The sequence below is a fragment of the Pavona decussata genome, unplaced genomic scaffold (genome assembly GCF_977016875.1).
Source record: "Pavona decussata unplaced genomic scaffold, jaPavDecu1.1 SCAFFOLD_48, whole genome shotgun sequence".
NCBI lineage: Eukaryota > Metazoa > Cnidaria > Anthozoa > Scleractinia > Agariciidae > Pavona > Pavona decussata.
Window position 1 is genome coordinate 1,573,130 of NW_028145470.1, and position 17,799 is coordinate 1,590,928.

The 17,799-nt window shown below is 37.0% G+C and overlaps 2 protein-coding genes and 1 long non-coding RNA gene across 8 annotated transcripts in view; 2 read left to right on the forward strand and 1 right to left on the reverse strand.

The window, feature by feature from the left end:
- The window catches only part of LOC146481684 (EF-hand domain-containing family member B-like), a 24,126-nt gene extending 19,951 nt beyond the window's left edge, over positions 1-4,175 (forward strand). For both annotated transcript variants that reach the window (XM_085107756.1, XM_085107754.1), the window contains exons 7-14: positions 202-331; positions 609-915; positions 1,599-1,826; positions 2,021-2,141; positions 2,261-2,337; positions 2,778-2,882; positions 3,022-3,117; positions 4,019-4,175. In XM_085107756.1, the coding sequence (XP_084963882.1) occupies positions 202-331; positions 609-915; positions 1,599-1,826; positions 2,021-2,141; positions 2,261-2,337; positions 2,778-2,882; positions 3,022-3,117; positions 4,019-4,093 (1,139 nt within the window). In that variant the 3' untranslated portion in view covers positions 4,094-4,175. The remainder of the gene's footprint in view (positions 1-201; positions 332-608; positions 916-1,598; positions 1,827-2,020; positions 2,142-2,260; positions 2,338-2,777; positions 2,883-3,021; positions 3,118-4,018) is intronic.
- On the reverse strand, positions 4,133-14,933 carry LOC146481686 (uncharacterized). Of its 3 annotated transcripts, none has more exons than XR_014864293.1 (8): positions 14,708-14,933; positions 13,213-13,558; positions 11,278-11,520; positions 10,575-10,693; positions 9,314-9,533; positions 8,017-8,087; positions 6,547-7,175; positions 4,133-5,791 (listed from the first exon to the last, which is right to left on the reverse strand). XR_014864293.1 is itself a non-coding variant. In XM_085107758.1 (8 exons), the coding sequence occupies exons 1-7, from the start codon at positions 14,900-14,902 to the stop codon at positions 6,954-6,956; spliced, it is 1,416 nt and encodes a 471-aa protein (XP_084963884.1). In that variant the 5' UTR covers positions 14,903-14,933; the 3' UTR covers positions 6,371-6,897; positions 6,948-6,953. The 3 variants fall into 3 exon arrangements, 2 of the variants coding, with proteins under 2 accessions (XP_084963884.1, XP_084963883.1); XM_085107758.1 differs by lacking the exon at positions 4,133-5,791 and having other exon boundaries at positions 6,371-6,897; positions 6,948-7,175; XM_085107757.1 differs by lacking the exon at positions 4,133-5,791 and having other exon boundaries at positions 6,371-7,175.
- A 39-nt stretch (positions 14,934-14,972) lies between these two features.
- LOC146481687 (uncharacterized) lies at positions 14,973-17,484 on the forward strand. 3 transcript variants are annotated; one of them, XR_014864295.1, is made up of 3 exons: positions 14,973-15,677; positions 15,852-15,956; positions 16,967-17,484. It is a non-coding gene; the product is annotated as an uncharacterized LOC146481687 (long non-coding RNA). The 3 variants fall into 3 exon arrangements; XR_014864294.1 differs by having other exon boundaries at positions 14,973-15,673; positions 15,849-15,956; XR_014864296.1 differs by having other exon boundaries at positions 14,973-15,673.
- The last annotated feature ends 315 nt before the right edge of the window (positions 17,485-17,799 follow it).

The window sequence follows — 17,799 nt, forward strand, 5'->3', positions numbered from 1 at the left end:
ATTTTTGGGCAACAATTGAGTTGAATGATGTTGATTAAAACCTATTGAATCTTAAAAAAAGAAAAGATCGAGCTATTCATTAATTTATTTCAGTCTCATTCCAGCCGAGGGGTCAGTTATTCTTTGGTGTTGTAATATTTCATTCCTGTTTATCTTGTGTTTATGTATCGTAGAAAAAATTAACTTATTGTGTTTTTGCAGGTGAAATGGTTGACAGAAAATATGACTGGAGTAGAATTCCAAAGGATAGCAAGTTTGGTGTGGAAACTCCACACAACAATGACGGCATCCATGTTAGAAAATCCCTCAAGTGGCTGCATGAGACACAACAGTAAGTTTTGAAAGATTCTCAATATACTTATGAATTTGTGATGTAAAGGAAAAATACCTGGCTTCTAATAAGCCCATGTTATGATTCTTAATAACAAATTAAGACTTCAGATATTTTCTCTGTAGATACCGGTACCATATTTTTATGATAGCTTTGTTTGAGCCAGATGCAGCTGTTATAGAGTTATTCCTGAGACAAGACAAAACTATACATTTAATTTTTACCCCTCCCAACTTTCTACTATTTGACACATTAAAGGTCAATTTATTCCCTTTAGGGAAAAAACAACAAAAATTGTCTCCAAACGCGTGGATGACTTCCGAGAAAGAACCCAGCCGCAGCTCGGCCAAGTGCATGATCCAATCAAAGACACTCTCCAAGTTTCCGCTGATCACACATTTGGTGTGATGGTCAAACCAGATGAGTACGGCGCAGGGGACTTGATTCACATGAGAGTTCCCAGCAAGTATTTAAGAGGTCAGGACAGAGAGCGAGGAGTGCTGGCTGCCGTGAGACATCATCTGAAGCAAGCAAACTACCACAATTTTCACGACCTGAAGGCGGCATTTGTATATTATGATCAGGTGAGAGGATGATCCCCCCCCCCCCCCCCCACACACACACACACACACACACACACCAATCCTCTGGAGATCCCAGTTTAGCTTCATACTTTTCGTTAAAAAATTTGTCTTTTCTGACCCCGCTAGCCCCCTTGGAATTTCCAATGACCCACTCTCTGGGATGGGTATGGATATTTTCTGTAACCAGTTAGGCTTCACGAGGCAGGAAAATATAGATATGGGAAGTTATGCTGGAATGATCATTTTGTAATTCAGAACCATATCACTGGAACAAACAAAAATCTTATTAACCTTCTTGAACTTCAAATAAGGCAAGAGCACAAATAAAGATTGTTGTTGTCTTAAACAATTTGTAATCCTGTTAGTATTATACTTGTAATACTTCTTTCAATTCTTTTTTGTCTCTTTCTCAGTTATAGCAGACAGTTGTCAATTGGGACTCTGTCCTGTTACTCCCCCCTGCCATACACCTCTCCTTCTTTTGTACTTGTTTTGTATCTGTTGTTTTAAATTCTGTATATTTTGTTAGCTTCTGTGGTGATTCAATAAAAGAAAGTTGGTAGGTCAATTATACAGCCAAAATTATAGGACAATACAGTCAGACTTGAGTTTACTGTCTTGTAAGGTATGTCTAAGCATCTAATGAAAACGTAAAACTAAAAATGCAATGCTAATTCTTTCAGGATAAGTCTGGTAAAATCTCACTATCAGAGCTACGTGAAGTGTGCATTCAGTTTAACCTTCCTGTGGAACCTGAGCTGCTAGAGTCCTTATTGGCTTACTGTGACGTCGACGGAGATGGACAGATCAATTATGAAGAGTTTGCTAACTTCCTCAATTGGAAAGACAAGATGCCGTCAGGTGGGATGCCAGGAACACTGAAGGAGGAAACAGCTGAGGCAGAAGTGAAGGTTAGAAAAAAAAAATAATACATGTAATTGGAAATATCCTGCAACAAGGGGCGACAAGACTTAACTTATGAAGTAATGGGGAGGTGGTGAAGCCAGTAAACCCATAAATAAATAAATAAATTTTCAAGGATCAAATTGGCGTGGAGAAAAATTACATGCAAAATATCTTTTATTATTCTTTTGTAAATGATCAGGAGCAAAAGACAGGAGAATCAACACCCACAAGACTTGAAAAACAGATTGATAAAGCTGTTGGCGGTTGGAAAACGTCATCATCTCAGTTTAATGCTGTTACAGGGAAGATAAGGACAGCAGGCAAGTTCTTGGAAGTTCTGAAATAAAAGCACCCTTTTGTCTGACACATATTACCTTAACCATAGTTCAACGCTGTTCTTTTCAAAAGATTAGAAATAACCAGTTTTTAATTTTTGCAGGTTGGCGAGCCTATGGTGTACCAACAATTAGATCAGATTTACCCGCACCAATGACGAGACGCGTGGCTGACACAACTGTAAGTGGCAGCGGCTGAATGTAGTTTTAAAATATTATGGTTGGTGGTGGGGTTCAATTAGTCAAGATTGTTTCTTATCACACAAAAGAAGTCTTGGTTTTTAACTCCCCCTACGTGAATACCCTCTGAAGCAATATATTATGCTCAATGTGCATTTTAAGACCCCATAAGTGGACACCATGCATTCTAAACCTCCCATAAGTATATGTAGATACCTTGTTTTTCCAGCAGCCTCAATGATGTCCAAGAATTGAAGGTCTTAGCAAACAAAATTTACCACATATCTCTGAGCAACCTTCAGAATGGCAAATTCAATTTTCAAAATTTTCATGGTCTCATTGAGAATTACCAGTGTGTTGTTGAATTGAAATGATGTCCAATTATATACAGGCAGCAAAAATAACTTTTTGAGTCATTCATTTTTTAATTCTGCTTCACAGAACTATGGTGACGAATCTGATGCTTATGGGCTGATCAACCCATCAATTTACAGCAATCATGGAGTTTATGAAAAGGACTTCTTCCAACCAAGGGACCAGTATGAGGTAGTGATAAATTAAAATTGTTAATAATAATAATAATAATAAAAAAAACATGGAACCAAATTTGTCAAATATTGAAAACAATGGTGATTCAATAAGCATTTGTTGAATTAATTAATTCATTAAATGTGACATTTTACAGATCAGAAGAATCTTTGATGGTATTGGAGTTGAGATGACAACTGATGCATTTGAAAAGATCTGGGAGCAGGCGAGCACAAGGCATCCTGCTGGGCTGGTAAACACAACTTTTCTTTTAAGAATTAATGCATATTTTGTTCCTCTGACTGAAAATTCATTCATGATAACCTGACAAGGGCAAATTGCATAATTATTTATTATTTACAGCAAAGACTTGTATACATTCATACATATAACATGAGCCAAGTAGAAAGGGGTTGTCAAAACATTGGCATACCTAGCTAAGTCCCTTCTCCCTGCTGCAGAAAAAAAAATGCCCCTTGGACATTCATATAAGAGTATCCATGGTCCACCCCTCCAGTTTCTCTGATCATGTGTTTTACGAGATGAGGAGATAACCCCCACCCTAGTGGGTCAGGGGTTTTTCTGTAGGGGTGTCTTCCCTTGGCCACTACAACCCATTGAGGCCCCTGAAACTTACTTTTTACAGTTGTTAGATGCAGCCGTACATGTTAAAACTACATTTCCAAGGATAATTTACAACAACAAATACGACGTCTTAATTGGTGGCAGGGCTTGTAAACAGTGAGCATCACCCTGCACTTACAGAATGCATATGGTAGCCCCAGTGCACCCCACCCAGTCACATTACCACCCTTCAACCCCTATGCATATGACATAGAATTTTAAGCATTAATCTCTAAATCGTGGTAATTTAACACCAAAATCTTGAAATCTGTAGCCCACTGAAACAAGGGAACAACTATATTGTTCATTTGAGTTTTTAAGTAGCAAACACAAAGTACATGTACTCCAGGAAGCAAAATTATCTTGAAGCAATACACAGCATTTTTTTTGGGTACTGTTCTGTCAAAACACTTGCTAGAGTTGTGCAAGTATCTCTTGTACCTAATCCTTAATTCAAAAGTGTTTCTACTTCCTCTTGTTTCCTTCTTTTCTACATGTGGATTAAAGTTTTTTTTTCTTTTAATTGACAGGTCAGTGTGGAATCTTTTAGAGGAATTATGGATGAAGTTAACGCTCAAAAGCTTGCTCAGACACAAGTAGCATAACGCAACAATGTTTTCACAATTTTAAAAAAACTCCAACAAGATTTTTACCATCTGAAACTTTATTGCATGGCTCATGTTTTGTGAGTAATTACATTGAAAGCAAAAATATTATGAATTATGCAGATTGTTCTGGAGTTTTTACTCTAACTAGCTACGACATAATTTGGTGTGGGTTGTAAAAAAATAGCAGTGTAATTTATTTTTAAAGGAAATTCTATTAGAAGCATAGTTTAAATCCACCAACTTTAGCTGTTATTCAACATTATCAGACAATCTTTAAATTCTTTACAAAGGTGAATATTAAAGTTACATAACATTATTAACTTCTGCAAAAGTACAACAAAAGGCAGTAAACTAACTGTAAATAAATTTTTGTAACAAAATAATGTAAATAAATTGAGAAAAAACTCTTTATCTGGCAGCCTAATTTTACCTCATTAGATATCTTTAAAGCCTTGTATTGTCCAGTACATGTAAGCTCTATTATCAATATACATATTCTTTCCATTGATCTCCATATGAATCCTATGATACTAACTGGGAGAATTTCTTGATTCATCATTTAGCCATTTCATCTTTCACCCATACATCCATCCCCTTACTAGGGTTGGCAATAAAGCTTGTATTTGTATTTGCATCTTGGGTGGGATCACTGTATTTATTCTTATGACCCATTTGTTTGATCAAACAGTGACATTGTAAGGAGAAATTTGATGCTGATCAGATCATTTTTCTGCCATTAAGTTTTAAATGTTCAAGACATGAGTAGCAGTGTTTTATTGGGATTTAAAACCGCAAGGTGGTTTTAGACCCGATAAAACACATGCTGTGAGTTTTTTGAACAGCTTCAAAACCATTTCTGGAAGAGCGTGTGTCAAGAGAGTTCATAACAATGATGCTTTTGTGAACATTGGAAATTAGCATACGAGAAAAACATTAAACACTGCATAATAATAAGGAGGTTTTATCGGGTTTTAAAACCACTGCACGTAATCTTTTAGATCTTTGATAGGACAATGGGTTAATGAATTGTTAGTCTCAAAGCAAAACGTCAGTGTTCTTTATGTATGCACATTCATAATGCATGCTATAGTATGATGCCAGACATTATGTTTTACCAGTGCAGTTTGATGGAATCACACCTTAATTAAGTCAAAAAACTTGGTAAACATCATGTACAACAGAACTGTGTATTACATTTTGAATGTTCAATTGCATTTAGTATGTTATATATAGTTTTAATTAATGTCACTGCTCCATTAAGAGTATCCAAACACACAAGCTTTTATGAAACGTAAAGTAATAAACTAAAGTAAGGCCACTAGATGCCTTTGGCATGAATTTGGGGGACACCGAGTGCTTGGTGATTGGCGTGGCTGGTGACTTCTATTGCGTGACCATTAAAGGCCTCACTTCTCTCACTGGCATTTCCTGATGCAGCTAGCTAGCCCAACAACAACAAAACACAACAACGTGCTGCAACAGCAGCACAGCTAGGTGAGCAGTGCCACTCCAACATAAACAACGATAATTGCTATTTTAATTGCTACTTGAATACATTAAATTTTCTTGAACCTAGAAGACATATACCAACTATGGACACAGGGAAAATTTGATTCTCAATTCCAACTATTTTATAGACTTGAATGCATTTGTTAACTTTCCTACATTTTGAATAAATATTCCTTGACCTACAAACTATCCATCATCAGCTACATTTTGAACAGAGAAAACAGTCTCTTCTAATTTAATTATAACTAACAACAATATTAATTAAAATAATAAATTATTAAGCCATCATACAAACAAAGAATGTCCTCTAGAAAAAAATATCTTTTTAAGTTTTAACATCCATGTATCCAAACTGTTGGATGTGAAAAAGAATTTTACAAACAAAATTATGTGAAAATATAAAAATAAACCTGCTGCATTATTTTGATGTTTTATACATCATTGTCAAGCAGAGAAAATGATAATCAAATGAAAGCTGAATATACATTTATGATTAAGTCACATTCTCCTTAATTAGTTATGTGGCAATTCGAGACATTATAGTCCACCCAGTGAGCCGTGGACACTAGATATATTTTTGGAATGCAAAAAGCAGGTTAGAACCAATCCACTACAAAAAAGATTAGAAAACTTTGAAGCCGCCAGGTATGTTATAGCTAACCTTGATTATGGCTTATCATTTATTGTAACATTTGTGATTGCACTGCTTACAAATGGAGAAATCAATTATTATTCAACCAACCCCCACCCCCTTCCCCCCCCCCCCCCCCTTAGTACAGACAGCTCTCCACAAACTCGTAGTTCATGTTTCTATTACCTTTGAATTCATGACTGACTTTGGTGTTGGCCCCTTCCCAGCTATCAGCTGATAGAAATCTCAAACTGACACGCTTTTAAATAATATTGTAAATATTGACTACTGTATCTTACTTTAACAAAACACACCTTCTATTTTGAATATGCCTCCCCCTCCCCCTCCAATTTATAGTGTTTAATGGAAGCTTAACACCCCAGAGGGTTATGGAAAGATAATGCTTATTCAGACTATTAATAATTTCATCCTTCTGTCTTGCAAGATGATGGTGTAACACCACACATTAATTTCTTGAACATTTGAATCTTAGGCTGACTCTACTGTAGTAAGAAGTCCTTAGTACCGATGGTGTGAATTAAGGAAGACATCTCATGTGCTAACGTCATCTAGTACATTAGTTAAGTTAACCAGACTTACATGTAGTTGATTGATGCATTATATAACCTTCCAATAGTCATGATTTCTGACCAAAAACCTCCTCGAAGAAGGTTTATAGCTATTTTGTAACAAATGTCCTGGTCATGTTACTTGAAGTTATTTTGAGCACAAAACAAACACTGCGACATAAACATCCTCAAGGGAAATAACATGTTCAAAATCCCATTTTAAACGCAGCACCTTCTGATCGCCGTCAGTCACCTGATCAAACCCTAGAGTCAGGAGAAATTCCTTGGCAGGGTTTGAAGAATGTGTCCACACTCTCTGAAATAATGGGTCATCAGCTGACACAGTACTCCCATACATGGTTTTCTTCAGCTGTAAAAAAAAGATTGGATTTAACAATAAGGGTATAGAATGGTCCTTGAAAAATGAAGTGTCTCAGCAAATTTTCTGCGAGTCTCGAAATCTCAGCATCTAAAGCAAGAGTCTTGGAATCTCGAGCATGTAAAAAATAAAGGAGGTTTCGGAATCTCGTATTTTGAAATTTGAATCTCTGAGTCTAGCAAGCCAAGTTGCAATTGTTTAGTCTGAATGAACCATTATAAAGCAACAAGAAAACAAAGAATAACAGTGAAAAACGTTCAACATTGCAATCACATAGGCTGCAAAACATGTAGGCTTGGATAAATTCTGCTTGTATATTGCCATATTATGCCTTAAAAAGAATGAGGCTGATTTCACAGCCTTTCGCTCTTGGATTTTTGATTCACAGCGTCTTGGGTTCAGATTTGAAAAACTTAAGATAGTTAAGTCTCGGTCTGGGATTTAAAATGAGGGTCTCGGCATCTTGGTGAGTCTCGGATTTTACCATTCTATATACTCCTAACAATGAGTTTGCAGAAAGATGTCAACATTTCAAATGCTTTATTGCTTTAAGTAAGGTCTCTGTATTAAATTATTTTAGACATACTATTGTGTACAATAACTGCAATGTCCAGTTCCAGAAAAAATCCATAACCACCCCACAGAAGGTCATTGGAAATTCCTAGGGGGAGGGGGGTCTTAAAAGTCAAAATTTTAGAAGTAAAGTATGAAGCTAAACTGGAATTTCCTGGGGGGACGGGGGGTGCAAAACAAAAACCTTCTGTGGGGGGAGTATGGATATTTTCTGAAACTGCACAATATACAAAGTTAATTGACATCGCAGTTTACTTACCAGATACAAGAGTGGTTCCATGTATTGTGCCGTAACTTCCTTTAAAGCCTTACACTGTTGTGCAGACAACTCTTTAAAAAAATGTACAAAGAATCACATGTCAACTAAAATTAAACAATCATGCAATTTTTTATCATGTTTTGCAGACACAGCCTAAATTTTAAGTTAAACCATGGAAAATCATGAAAGCGTGAACACTGTAAAGGCTCCATTAACACCACCACCCTCTCCTCCACCCTCTGTGGGGGGTGGGGGGAGGGGGGATCACTTACTTTGCTGGCAGCCTCAAGGAAGGAGATGTATTAGAGAGGAGGGCTTATTTCAGCTTTTGAGTTGAGCGAATTTTTAGTAATTAAATTATTAGTTTTTTCCAAAATTTACCACACAACTGAAACATGGCACTAATTTTGGGTGGTGTATCACAGATACCGGTAAAGTGTACATGGTCGGATGGCAAAGTATCACAGATACAACGTCAGTTTTAGGTAACCACAGTTCTGTAAGTATTCTTCAGCCCAATGACAACCAAAGGTGCTGACAATATCACTTGCAAGGGAAATCTGGAAACTTCGATTTGGAAATCAAATGGATCACAAAACTGTCTAGAATTTCCAGGGAACCAAGTACCTTTGACAATTATTCAATTACTTGTCAGCAACCACTTTTTCCTTGCAAATGGTGAGAACCGCAAGTTTTCCTAAAATAATTGATGTTTTGATCATTGGTACGTATGCCTGTCAAGTTGAAGTATTGCTTTGTGCTCTATTAACATGGGAGTGGATTAGAAGGGAGGGGGGGGGGGGCTTACTGAAGAGGGGAGCTTAATGTAGATTTTAACTAAAGGCACTTTCTTATGGTGGCATGCTGTTTAATTATTATGCTGTACACGCTGGTTCTTACTTTTGAGTGTGTGGATGAAATCCTAAAGTGTGACCATTCAAATGAAAGCTACTGAGCAGTACTTTCCTGTAGTGCTGTCTAATATGCTGTACAAGGTGGTTCTAAGTTTTGAGTCTGTGTATGAAATCCTGAAGTGTGACCATTCAAATGAAAGCTACTGAGCAGTACTTTCCAGTGGTGCTGTTTATTATGCTATATAATGTGGTTCTAACGTTTGAGTCTATTGGCATATCTTGCTCTATAGCTGTTGCAATAAAAGCTGCCGATGTAGCCCTAATTTTTTTTTTAAACAAAATGAACAATTTTGTAAATCAGACCATAATTTTAATAATTCCTTTGGTACAGCTTGCACTTGCCACTTTCATTAATTATATTCAGAAATCATCCAGGAAATCACCAAAAATGGCTTCTGTAAGAGCAGTGCAACAGTGTAACAATCCAACTCTGCTGTCCTTGGAGACAACAATGCTACCCTGTCCAGCTTCTTCCACTTTGAGTCCTAACAGCAGGAGAAGGTCCTTGCAGCTTTCATAGCCTGAGCCAACTCCTGTTTTAAATTCTGAGAGCGTCAGCGGCTTGGGACTTTTGTCTTTGCTGGATGACAGAGCTTCCTCTAGCTGTTCAATTAAGTTTTAGAAACAAAATGAATATTTTTACAGGTTGGACTGAACAATAATTTATTACTAAATATTTCATCTGTGAGGGATAGATCACTGAATTCCTTAATCTTTTTTTTTCTCAAGAATGAAGCACAAATCAGCAGAAAAAAAATATTTTTTTTTTGAGTGAAATGAAGGCAACATGCAAAATTTCAGGCACTTTCTCCAAATACAAAATTGATCAAGCGCATCACTCAAGAAAGAGACGCTTCTACAACAGCCTCCTCCATTTCTCACTTAGAGAGACAAAAATTTTCAATTTAGTCTGAACTAATTCATGGTGTGTTCATACCACCTTATGCCCCATTATCTTTTTCTTAATCAAGACATTATTGTTGAAAGAATTTGCCTGATCATCAAAACATTCTCTTTGTTATAGCTTCCTCTATTTTCATTGTGATGAAGTAGTTGTATTGTAAGGAGAAATTTAATGTTGGTCACTGCTTGGGCTCAGTAGTTTCAATTGTTTTTCTTTCAATGTGTCATTGTCGGTACTGCCATAACACCTCCTTTACTACTACAAATCATCAACAAATTGTCCCCACAAAATCAAAATAATGATATATCCTTAGCATCAAATTACCAATGACCTGCTCCTATCTGGCCTTGTAGCTCAGTTGGTCGAGCATCTGTGACCAAAATCCAGGAATCGTGGCTTTGAAATCCACTGAGGTCAAACATTTTCTTTAGCTCATGTGGACCACATTTCCTTACCAGGGCATTAATTCTCAGTGGAAAATAATTGACTTCCTTTCAGAGTTATTTCAGTCTCTCATTTTTTAGTGATCAGCATAAAATAACAATGTGCAGTCCCAGAAAATATCCATACTACCCCCACGGAAGGTTTTTGTTTTGCACCCCTCCCAGGAAATTCCAGTATAGCTTCATACTTTGCTTCTAAAATTTTGGCTTGTAAGACCCCCCCCCCCCCCCTAGGAATTTCCAATGACCCTCCATGGGGTGGGTATGGATTTTTTTCTGGAACTGTACAATACTGACCATATCTCTGAGAGGTGCAATGGCTTCTGGGTATGCAAGGATCTTTCTGTAAATTTCTACAATCTTGCTGCACAGAGAGGACTTTAGAAGGTCATCAAACACAGCTGTCAGTGCTTTATCTGCAAAAACAGGATTGAAAATTTTATTATTTTTATTTTATAATCCAAGATGGCAGCCACCATCATGGATTATTACTAAGAGAAAGATTATGGTGAGTTAAAATTACAATGCTGGACTCATTACAACTCCAACTGCATCAAATTAAGGGGCACTGTATAAAAAATTTAAATAATTCCCTGCAATGCATGCTAGAAATAAATGATGATTCTTTGAGCCCTCTGAAACCAAAAACATTGGTTTTTGCCAAAAAAAAAAAAAAATACAGATCAAAACTTTTACATCTTGTGAATATAAAACCACTTACTCTCTCAGTAGCCTGTAACAGAAGACACTATACTTTACAAAATACCTGATGCATAAAGAAACTGGCAGTACAAAAGTACCCCTGCATTATTTTACTACTACTATTATTATTATTATTATTATTATTATTATTATTATTGGTAGTATTATTGCTGTTGTTGTTGTTGTTGTTGTTCTCCTTCTTCTTCTTCTTCTTCTTCTTATTATTATTATTAATATTATTAACCCATCCCTTTAACATCATTGAAACTAGTTTATGTATAAAATGCCCACATCTTACCCTTCTGTCCATCTGGTTCATCAAACATGTGATGTTTTCTGCTGCCTTCTACCTTCCCCGCATCAGTGGCGTCAGGTACCACAAGCTCAAAAGAACCCATTACAGTGTCAAATGTCACCTCATAACAAGCGTATCCAAGAATAGTGTTGTTGGGAAGTTCAAAGGAGCGATGACGAGCTGCCTGTACAGAGCCAGACAAGTTGATAGAGAACGTGGGTTTACCAGCACTCACACTCGCATCACCTGGAATTGTTCAAAATAATAAAGGACAACTCATTCTCTACTCAAGAAAACATTACTGATAAATTCTTGAATTGCAGCCTTATGCCTTAATATTGCACCTTCCCCATCCCCCCAAGAAATTCCAGTTTAGCTTCATACTTTGCTTCTAAAATTTTGACTTTTAAGAACCCCTCTCCCCCTAGGAATTTCTAATGACCTTCCTTGGGGTGAGTATGGATTTTTTCTGGAACTGCACAATAATTAACAAGGATGATGAGTGAGCACTGGGTAGAGTGTTACAAGGAATATTTATGGATAGGACATCTGGGCCGAGTTGTTCAAAGCCCGATTAAGCTAATCCTAGATTAACAACAACTTTGGTTCGAGTTTAATTACACAACAATAAAGATTTTTCAAAAAGATTTTTGTCCCTCAGTTCTGCTGATGTTGACTTTTCTTTTCCTTTACCACTAGCTTAACATTAGAGTTTAAAAACAATGTTAACAAGTGAGCAGAAAACCTTGGCTTACTTTTAATCATGGATTAACGTTAATTGGCTTTTGTACAACCGGGCCCTGGTGATTAGCTAAACACCTGCTACCCTGACAGTCTTAACCCTTTAAGCCCCAATAGTCATGATCAGGATGTAATTTCTCTGTACGATATTAAAAGTTGATCAAGCATATGGGTCACAAAAATGAAGGAAATGATCAGCAAAGATAAGCTGCCTTGATTTTTTAACAAACTCTCCCAACTAGTTCCTTAAAAATATAGAGAGAACAGTATGGAGAATGTGCATGTTGATATTGGTAATTAAAGAGTTTCTTCCAAGTGGTGCCATTGAAAGAAATTAATATGTTAAGTTTTAGTGAATCTCTAAAGTAAATTTTACAAGTGTTCATAATAATCATTCTTTTGTTTGTTTTTGTTGATATTAAGGTAAGAAAATAATCACTACAAATAATAGGCCTTATCACGGTTTTCGACGCCATTTTGACGGGTAGGCAAACAGGCTTGAAATAACAGTGTTTGTATGGATATCCGATGTCAAATAATTTTCATAAAACAACGCTTCTGAAAAATTCATGAATTGGAAACTTTTGGCACTAGAAAAAGGATTTTAATAACAAAATTGGATGTATAGCGAACCAGCCGTGAGCTGCTACTAAAAATAGTTCGCGGGAAAAAATACAGGGAAATGTATGGAAAGTTCAAAACACGACTGGACGCTTTCTGTCACAGCTACATCCCTTCAATTTTGTTCTTAAAATCCTTTTCCTAGAACAAAAAGTTTCCAATTCATGAATTTTTCAGAAGCGATGTTTTATGAAAATTATTTGACATCGGATTCCCATACAAACACTGTTATTTCAAGCCTGTTTGCCTACCCGTCAAAATGGCCTCGAAAACAGTGATAAGGCCTGTTGAAAAAAAAAACTATGATTATAAAGGGAAGATTTTCATTTTTATCACAAAAGGTAGTGCAAAGCAATGGATAAAACATTGGAGCAATGTTTCCTGAAGGGACTCAAAGCCACATGGAAAAACTCAGGTGACTCTGGGCTAAAACAACAAACAACAGAAAGCAATCTGAAATACAACATAGGTTGGTTATGATCTGAGCCCTTTAACTAGATGGCGCAAGGAAAAGTTAATTTAAAATTCAGTTATATAATTATTTAACTTTTAAATAAAAGGAATGAGATTGAATACCTTCCTTTACTGCATCTGAATCAAGATCTGCATCACTGGAAGTTGTGACAGTTTCATAAACAATACAAAGAGTCTGTCTGGGCTTGTTTAGTATGTACTGTACAAACTCGTGATCCAAATTTAACGTTTTGTCAGCCAGTGCTTCATTCAAGTCCTCCCATGTAACTTCTTTCTTTATCACAGTTCCAACATCCATATTGACTGTAAATGAATCAATGGCTGATGCATCAATGCCAAATTCCTGGGCAATTTTCGCACCAAGTTTGCCGTGTACATGGAACTTTGGTTCATTCTTGTAGTCTTTGATGAAAATGGATTTGTTTATATGGCTGGTAATGTCAACTGGCTGGAAGAAAAAGAAGGCTAGAATAGATAAATGTTTAAATTACCTGAACTCAAAATGGAAAGGTGAAGAATGTTAAATGAAGGCCTATACTAAGATAACAAGTCCCGCAACTAGCAACTGTTTCTTTGCTCATCACTGCTCACCAAGTGGACATCTCCTTACCCCAGGGGGGTACTCGGGTATAAACGTGACAGGGAAGGGGGGGGGGGGGGGGGTCCGACGGAGCCTAATATTTTGCACCCAAAAAAATACAAGACTGAAATTTTAGACCCCCAAAAAATACATGACTTTTAATTTATACCCCAAAAATGCAATTTTAAGAACAGTATAAATACTGCCTTTCTGCTGAAAAAGAAACAAAGTTTCGTGGTCAAGGTTGACTAGTCTTGGAACACAGAATGAGGAAATATTTTTTTGTGGTTTATGTATCACAACCATTAGCCTGGCAGAAATTCGAACCCAAAAAAATACACGCAGATTTTTTAGACCCAAAACATTACATGGTTAAATCTTCAACCCAAAAAAATACAGGAGTTGAAAATTTTAGACCCCAAAAAATACGTCGGACCCCCCTGTCACGTTTATACCCGAGTATCCCCCCTGGGCTCCTTACCTCCTTCAGTGCCTGGTCCAAATGTTGGGTGGGGAGGGGTTTACTCCCCTATATAACCAGTATAGGTATGTTTGGTGTCAAAGAGTGTGGTTTTTGAGCCACTTTGGTCTGAATAAGGGTACAGATTTTGACCATTTTGTTCTGAAATAGGGTAAGGCTGGTCTGGAAAATTGCCCCACCCCTTTGATTGTCCTCCCTCCCCCAACCCTCCCAATTCCCCAAAAAAAGGTCATTCAGGAAATCCGGAGAAAAACGTCTTTACTGCGTAAATAATATTGCAAAGGAATAAGGTTGGAAAAAAATCATGCCCTTAATCCTTTTTTAACCCTTCCAAAGTTTCTAATGAAAGATTTTGGCCATGCCATTAGCAACCTCGACTATTTCATCGAGTTTGTGGTTTGTCGATGAAATCCTAGATTGTGACAGCCACTATAAGCTTAAATGCCGCTAAGAAGCTCTTTCTTGTAGTATTGTTGGTTTTCGGATCTGTTTCCAAATGGGAATTTTCAGGGAAATATTAAGATCTGACAGCTCACCTTCGTCAAAATCTCGTTCAAAGTGAACGGAGTCGGCTCGTATTTGACGGATTTCCAAAACCAGCGGCTCTTCTTTTTCACCACAACACAAAGAATGTTGCAACGTGAAGAAGAGTTTAAATCAACAACAGGGTGAAGGGTTGATCGCCCTGTATCTTTCACAAACTGCTTCGAACAACACTCAAACAGCGCCATCTTGGATCAAAGACCAAGCGTCAGAGCGAAGAGGTTTCTGGGAAATGTTTATGTTTGGTTGGCGGGAAAAAAAAAAAGGTTTTCAGAAGCGCTAGCGTCTTCCCCATCACTGGATGGAAAAGATGGACATTTTATCATGATAAAATAATACGTTTTCGGCCCGGTAAAAACGGAGACGCATTGGTGTGTATGGTACCTAAAACTAAACTTAATGATATCTTATGGAATGCCACTACCGAAACTTAATTGGTAATAATTTAATACCCCAAAAATGTAAAATTTATGTACGGGGACCATTCCAAAAAGGACTTCCGAATGTATATTGATTTTTTTTCTATTGAATGATGCATTTTCAAGGGTTTTTCGGGTGTCTGGAAAGATTTACCGCCAAAATTGCGGGTCCCGTCAACTTTTACCGCCACTTTTCGCCTAGAATCCTTGCAATGCTTTGCAATGCAAATAGCCAAATTATCAGCCAATTAGAGGGGGGAATTTTACCCTAACAAGCCAATCAGGAAAGAGCGTGTTAACCACGTGGGTTAAGAATCACGTGGGTTAGGAGCAGATTTGGCGCCGTCTCCAAAAAAAGTTTCATTCAGCTCAGGACAGAAGACAAACAAGTCAAGGCTTTTTGTGTCAGGAGGAGTATAACAATCTCCCGTTTTAATGTGCCTTCTTCACCATTTATCTGCATTTATCTTCCAAGAAAACAAACCTAAGTTGCTGCTGCCCAAGGACCACTGAAGAGAGGCATACAAAAGGAAAAATAAGGTCAGTGTTTCATTTTCCCGCACTGTTAAACTTTGGAACTCTCGGCGGAGTTTGCACTGTTCCCATATTGAATGAACGGTGACACAACAAATCAATTTATTAGTGTGAAACTCTGTTTACCTTTACAAATTATCAAATACGTTAACTGAAATTTAACTTTAATTGTTTTTTGCAGCAGAAATTTGGGAGTAAAGGAATTAAACAGCAAGAATGAGATGATTAACTTATGTCCGCAACACACGTGACCTGGAAACACTGCGTTACTTTTTCAAGCTTGAAAGAGGTAACTTTTGTTCAATTTATTCCATTTCTGCAGTTAAATTTTAGAAACAAGTTCCATTTCTTTTTATAAGCTTCGAGGAAAAATTTGTGCCGGAAATTTTCGAGTTGTTTTTCTCAAAATCAAGCGCGTGCGAAAGTTCTACAAATCAGTAAACAACATTATAACAACAACGGAGCACAAATTATGTTTTCTTCCTATTGAAGAACCAAACAAACAGTTTAAATTAGTAAAGAAAAATATCATGAATTTTCTTTTTGAAATTGTTCACTTTGACACCGGGACAAAAAAAAAAAAAGAAAGAAATTAAACTTTTGCGAAGAGTTTTCAAAATACACCAGGCTGATCAGCGGGAAACATTTATATATTTTTACTAATTAAAGCTATTGATTAAAATTGTCGGCCCTGTTGTGCCTCTTTGCTATTTATAAACGTGAAAAACTCGTAAAAAAGTCCTGAATTTAACTTTTGAAATTGTTCACATTGACACGAAAAAGGAAACAGGACATTTCCACAAACAACTTTATTGTAAACTTGCTCTCAAAATAGTTCATCTTTGAAACAAACAACAAAGAGAGCAAGGCCATCTCGGCTAAGTTCCTGCTGAACGCTACAAAACCGTACTTTTTGCTATATCTCTTGTTGACGGTCGAGTTAAGTAGACAAGGAGTTTTCCAGAACTGTACATGTGCAGACAATTTACAATTCATCCTTCACAAGAGTCGGCATTGTTAGTGTATTAAATTCGTTGTTATTAGTTGTTCAAAGTAACAGATTGATTGATTCTTTGTCAAGATTAATTACACTAATTAACATATCAGGTGAAAGGAAAAAGCTTGATATGAGGCAAAAAAATGTTTACAAATTTTGTTTATATATTCTTTTCAAGTTTTTACGTTGTTCAGATAGTAAATGATCTTTTCAAGGGAGCGATACGGTCGACATTTTCTCCCAATATATTTACAGTTCTCAAACCGGGGTGTATTTGTTAAAACGGTCTGTTGTTTTTTCAGCATCTCTGAAGGATCTGCCAGTTTCAAATGCCTCAGCCACAGTATACCAATGTTCAACGCCACAGTACAACCAACATCCTGTTTTCCATTCAGATCAGAGTACGATGGCACCATTAAGTGAGTCAACTCTGCCTTCGCAAGCCATGGAAGCTGGTCAGTCAAACCTGGGTGGGTATGGGGGGTAAATAGGAGCTCTGGATGAACCTTACAAAGCACACGATACACAGATGATTGGCAATTCGGCTTAACTTAATTGTAGTTAAGGTTAATTAATTGGGTCCCAAGGGTTGGGATGGGCTCCTCCCCTTTAGGCTCCTATTTGGGTTGCTTTGCAGGTTATTCGGTCAGCGACTCTATTTCGGATTTCTCATTCGCTTTTTCTTTCGGAATTTTTCGGTTCTTCTTCAAGTGCAAGACGTCTTCACTTTGTGGATGCACTTCGAATTTTCGTGGATACTTCCATCATCAGTGTCGTTCTCCCGCTTAGTAATGCGCATAAGTTTTCTTACTACTACACTTCACTTCAACCAGGTATTATGTTCAGAGTTAACTTAGGAACTGGAGCTTAAGTCCATTCAACTTCTGGAAGGAGACCAGTTTTGGCAACTCCTTACAGGTTTAATGGTCTTTCCGGTTACAGACAGATAGGTAGTTAGTTGGATAAGGACTTAGCTAGGCACATAAAACTGGGCATAAAGGGACAAACCATGCACACACCCTAGATTAAAAGAATAGACCAAAATTAATACAAGCTGTTTCAACCACCACTGATAAGTTACTGTATAAACATTTAATCCAATTATTGTCTATACTTATCATCACAGTTGTCAGCT

Coding starts and splice junctions, on each gene's coding strand:
- LOC146481686 (XM_085107758.1), bottom strand. CDS start 14,902: ATGGCGCTGTTTGAGTGTTGTTCGAAGCAGTTTGTGAAAGATACAGGG. Junction 8,088..9,313: donor TCTTACAGAAGCCATTTTTG/GTGATTTCCTGG, acceptor ATTTTTTTAAAG/AGTTGTCTGCACAACAGTGT. Junction 7,176..8,016: donor TGGAACCACTCTTGTATCTG/GTAAGTAAACTG, acceptor TTTTTTTTACAG/CTGAAGAAAACCATGTATGG.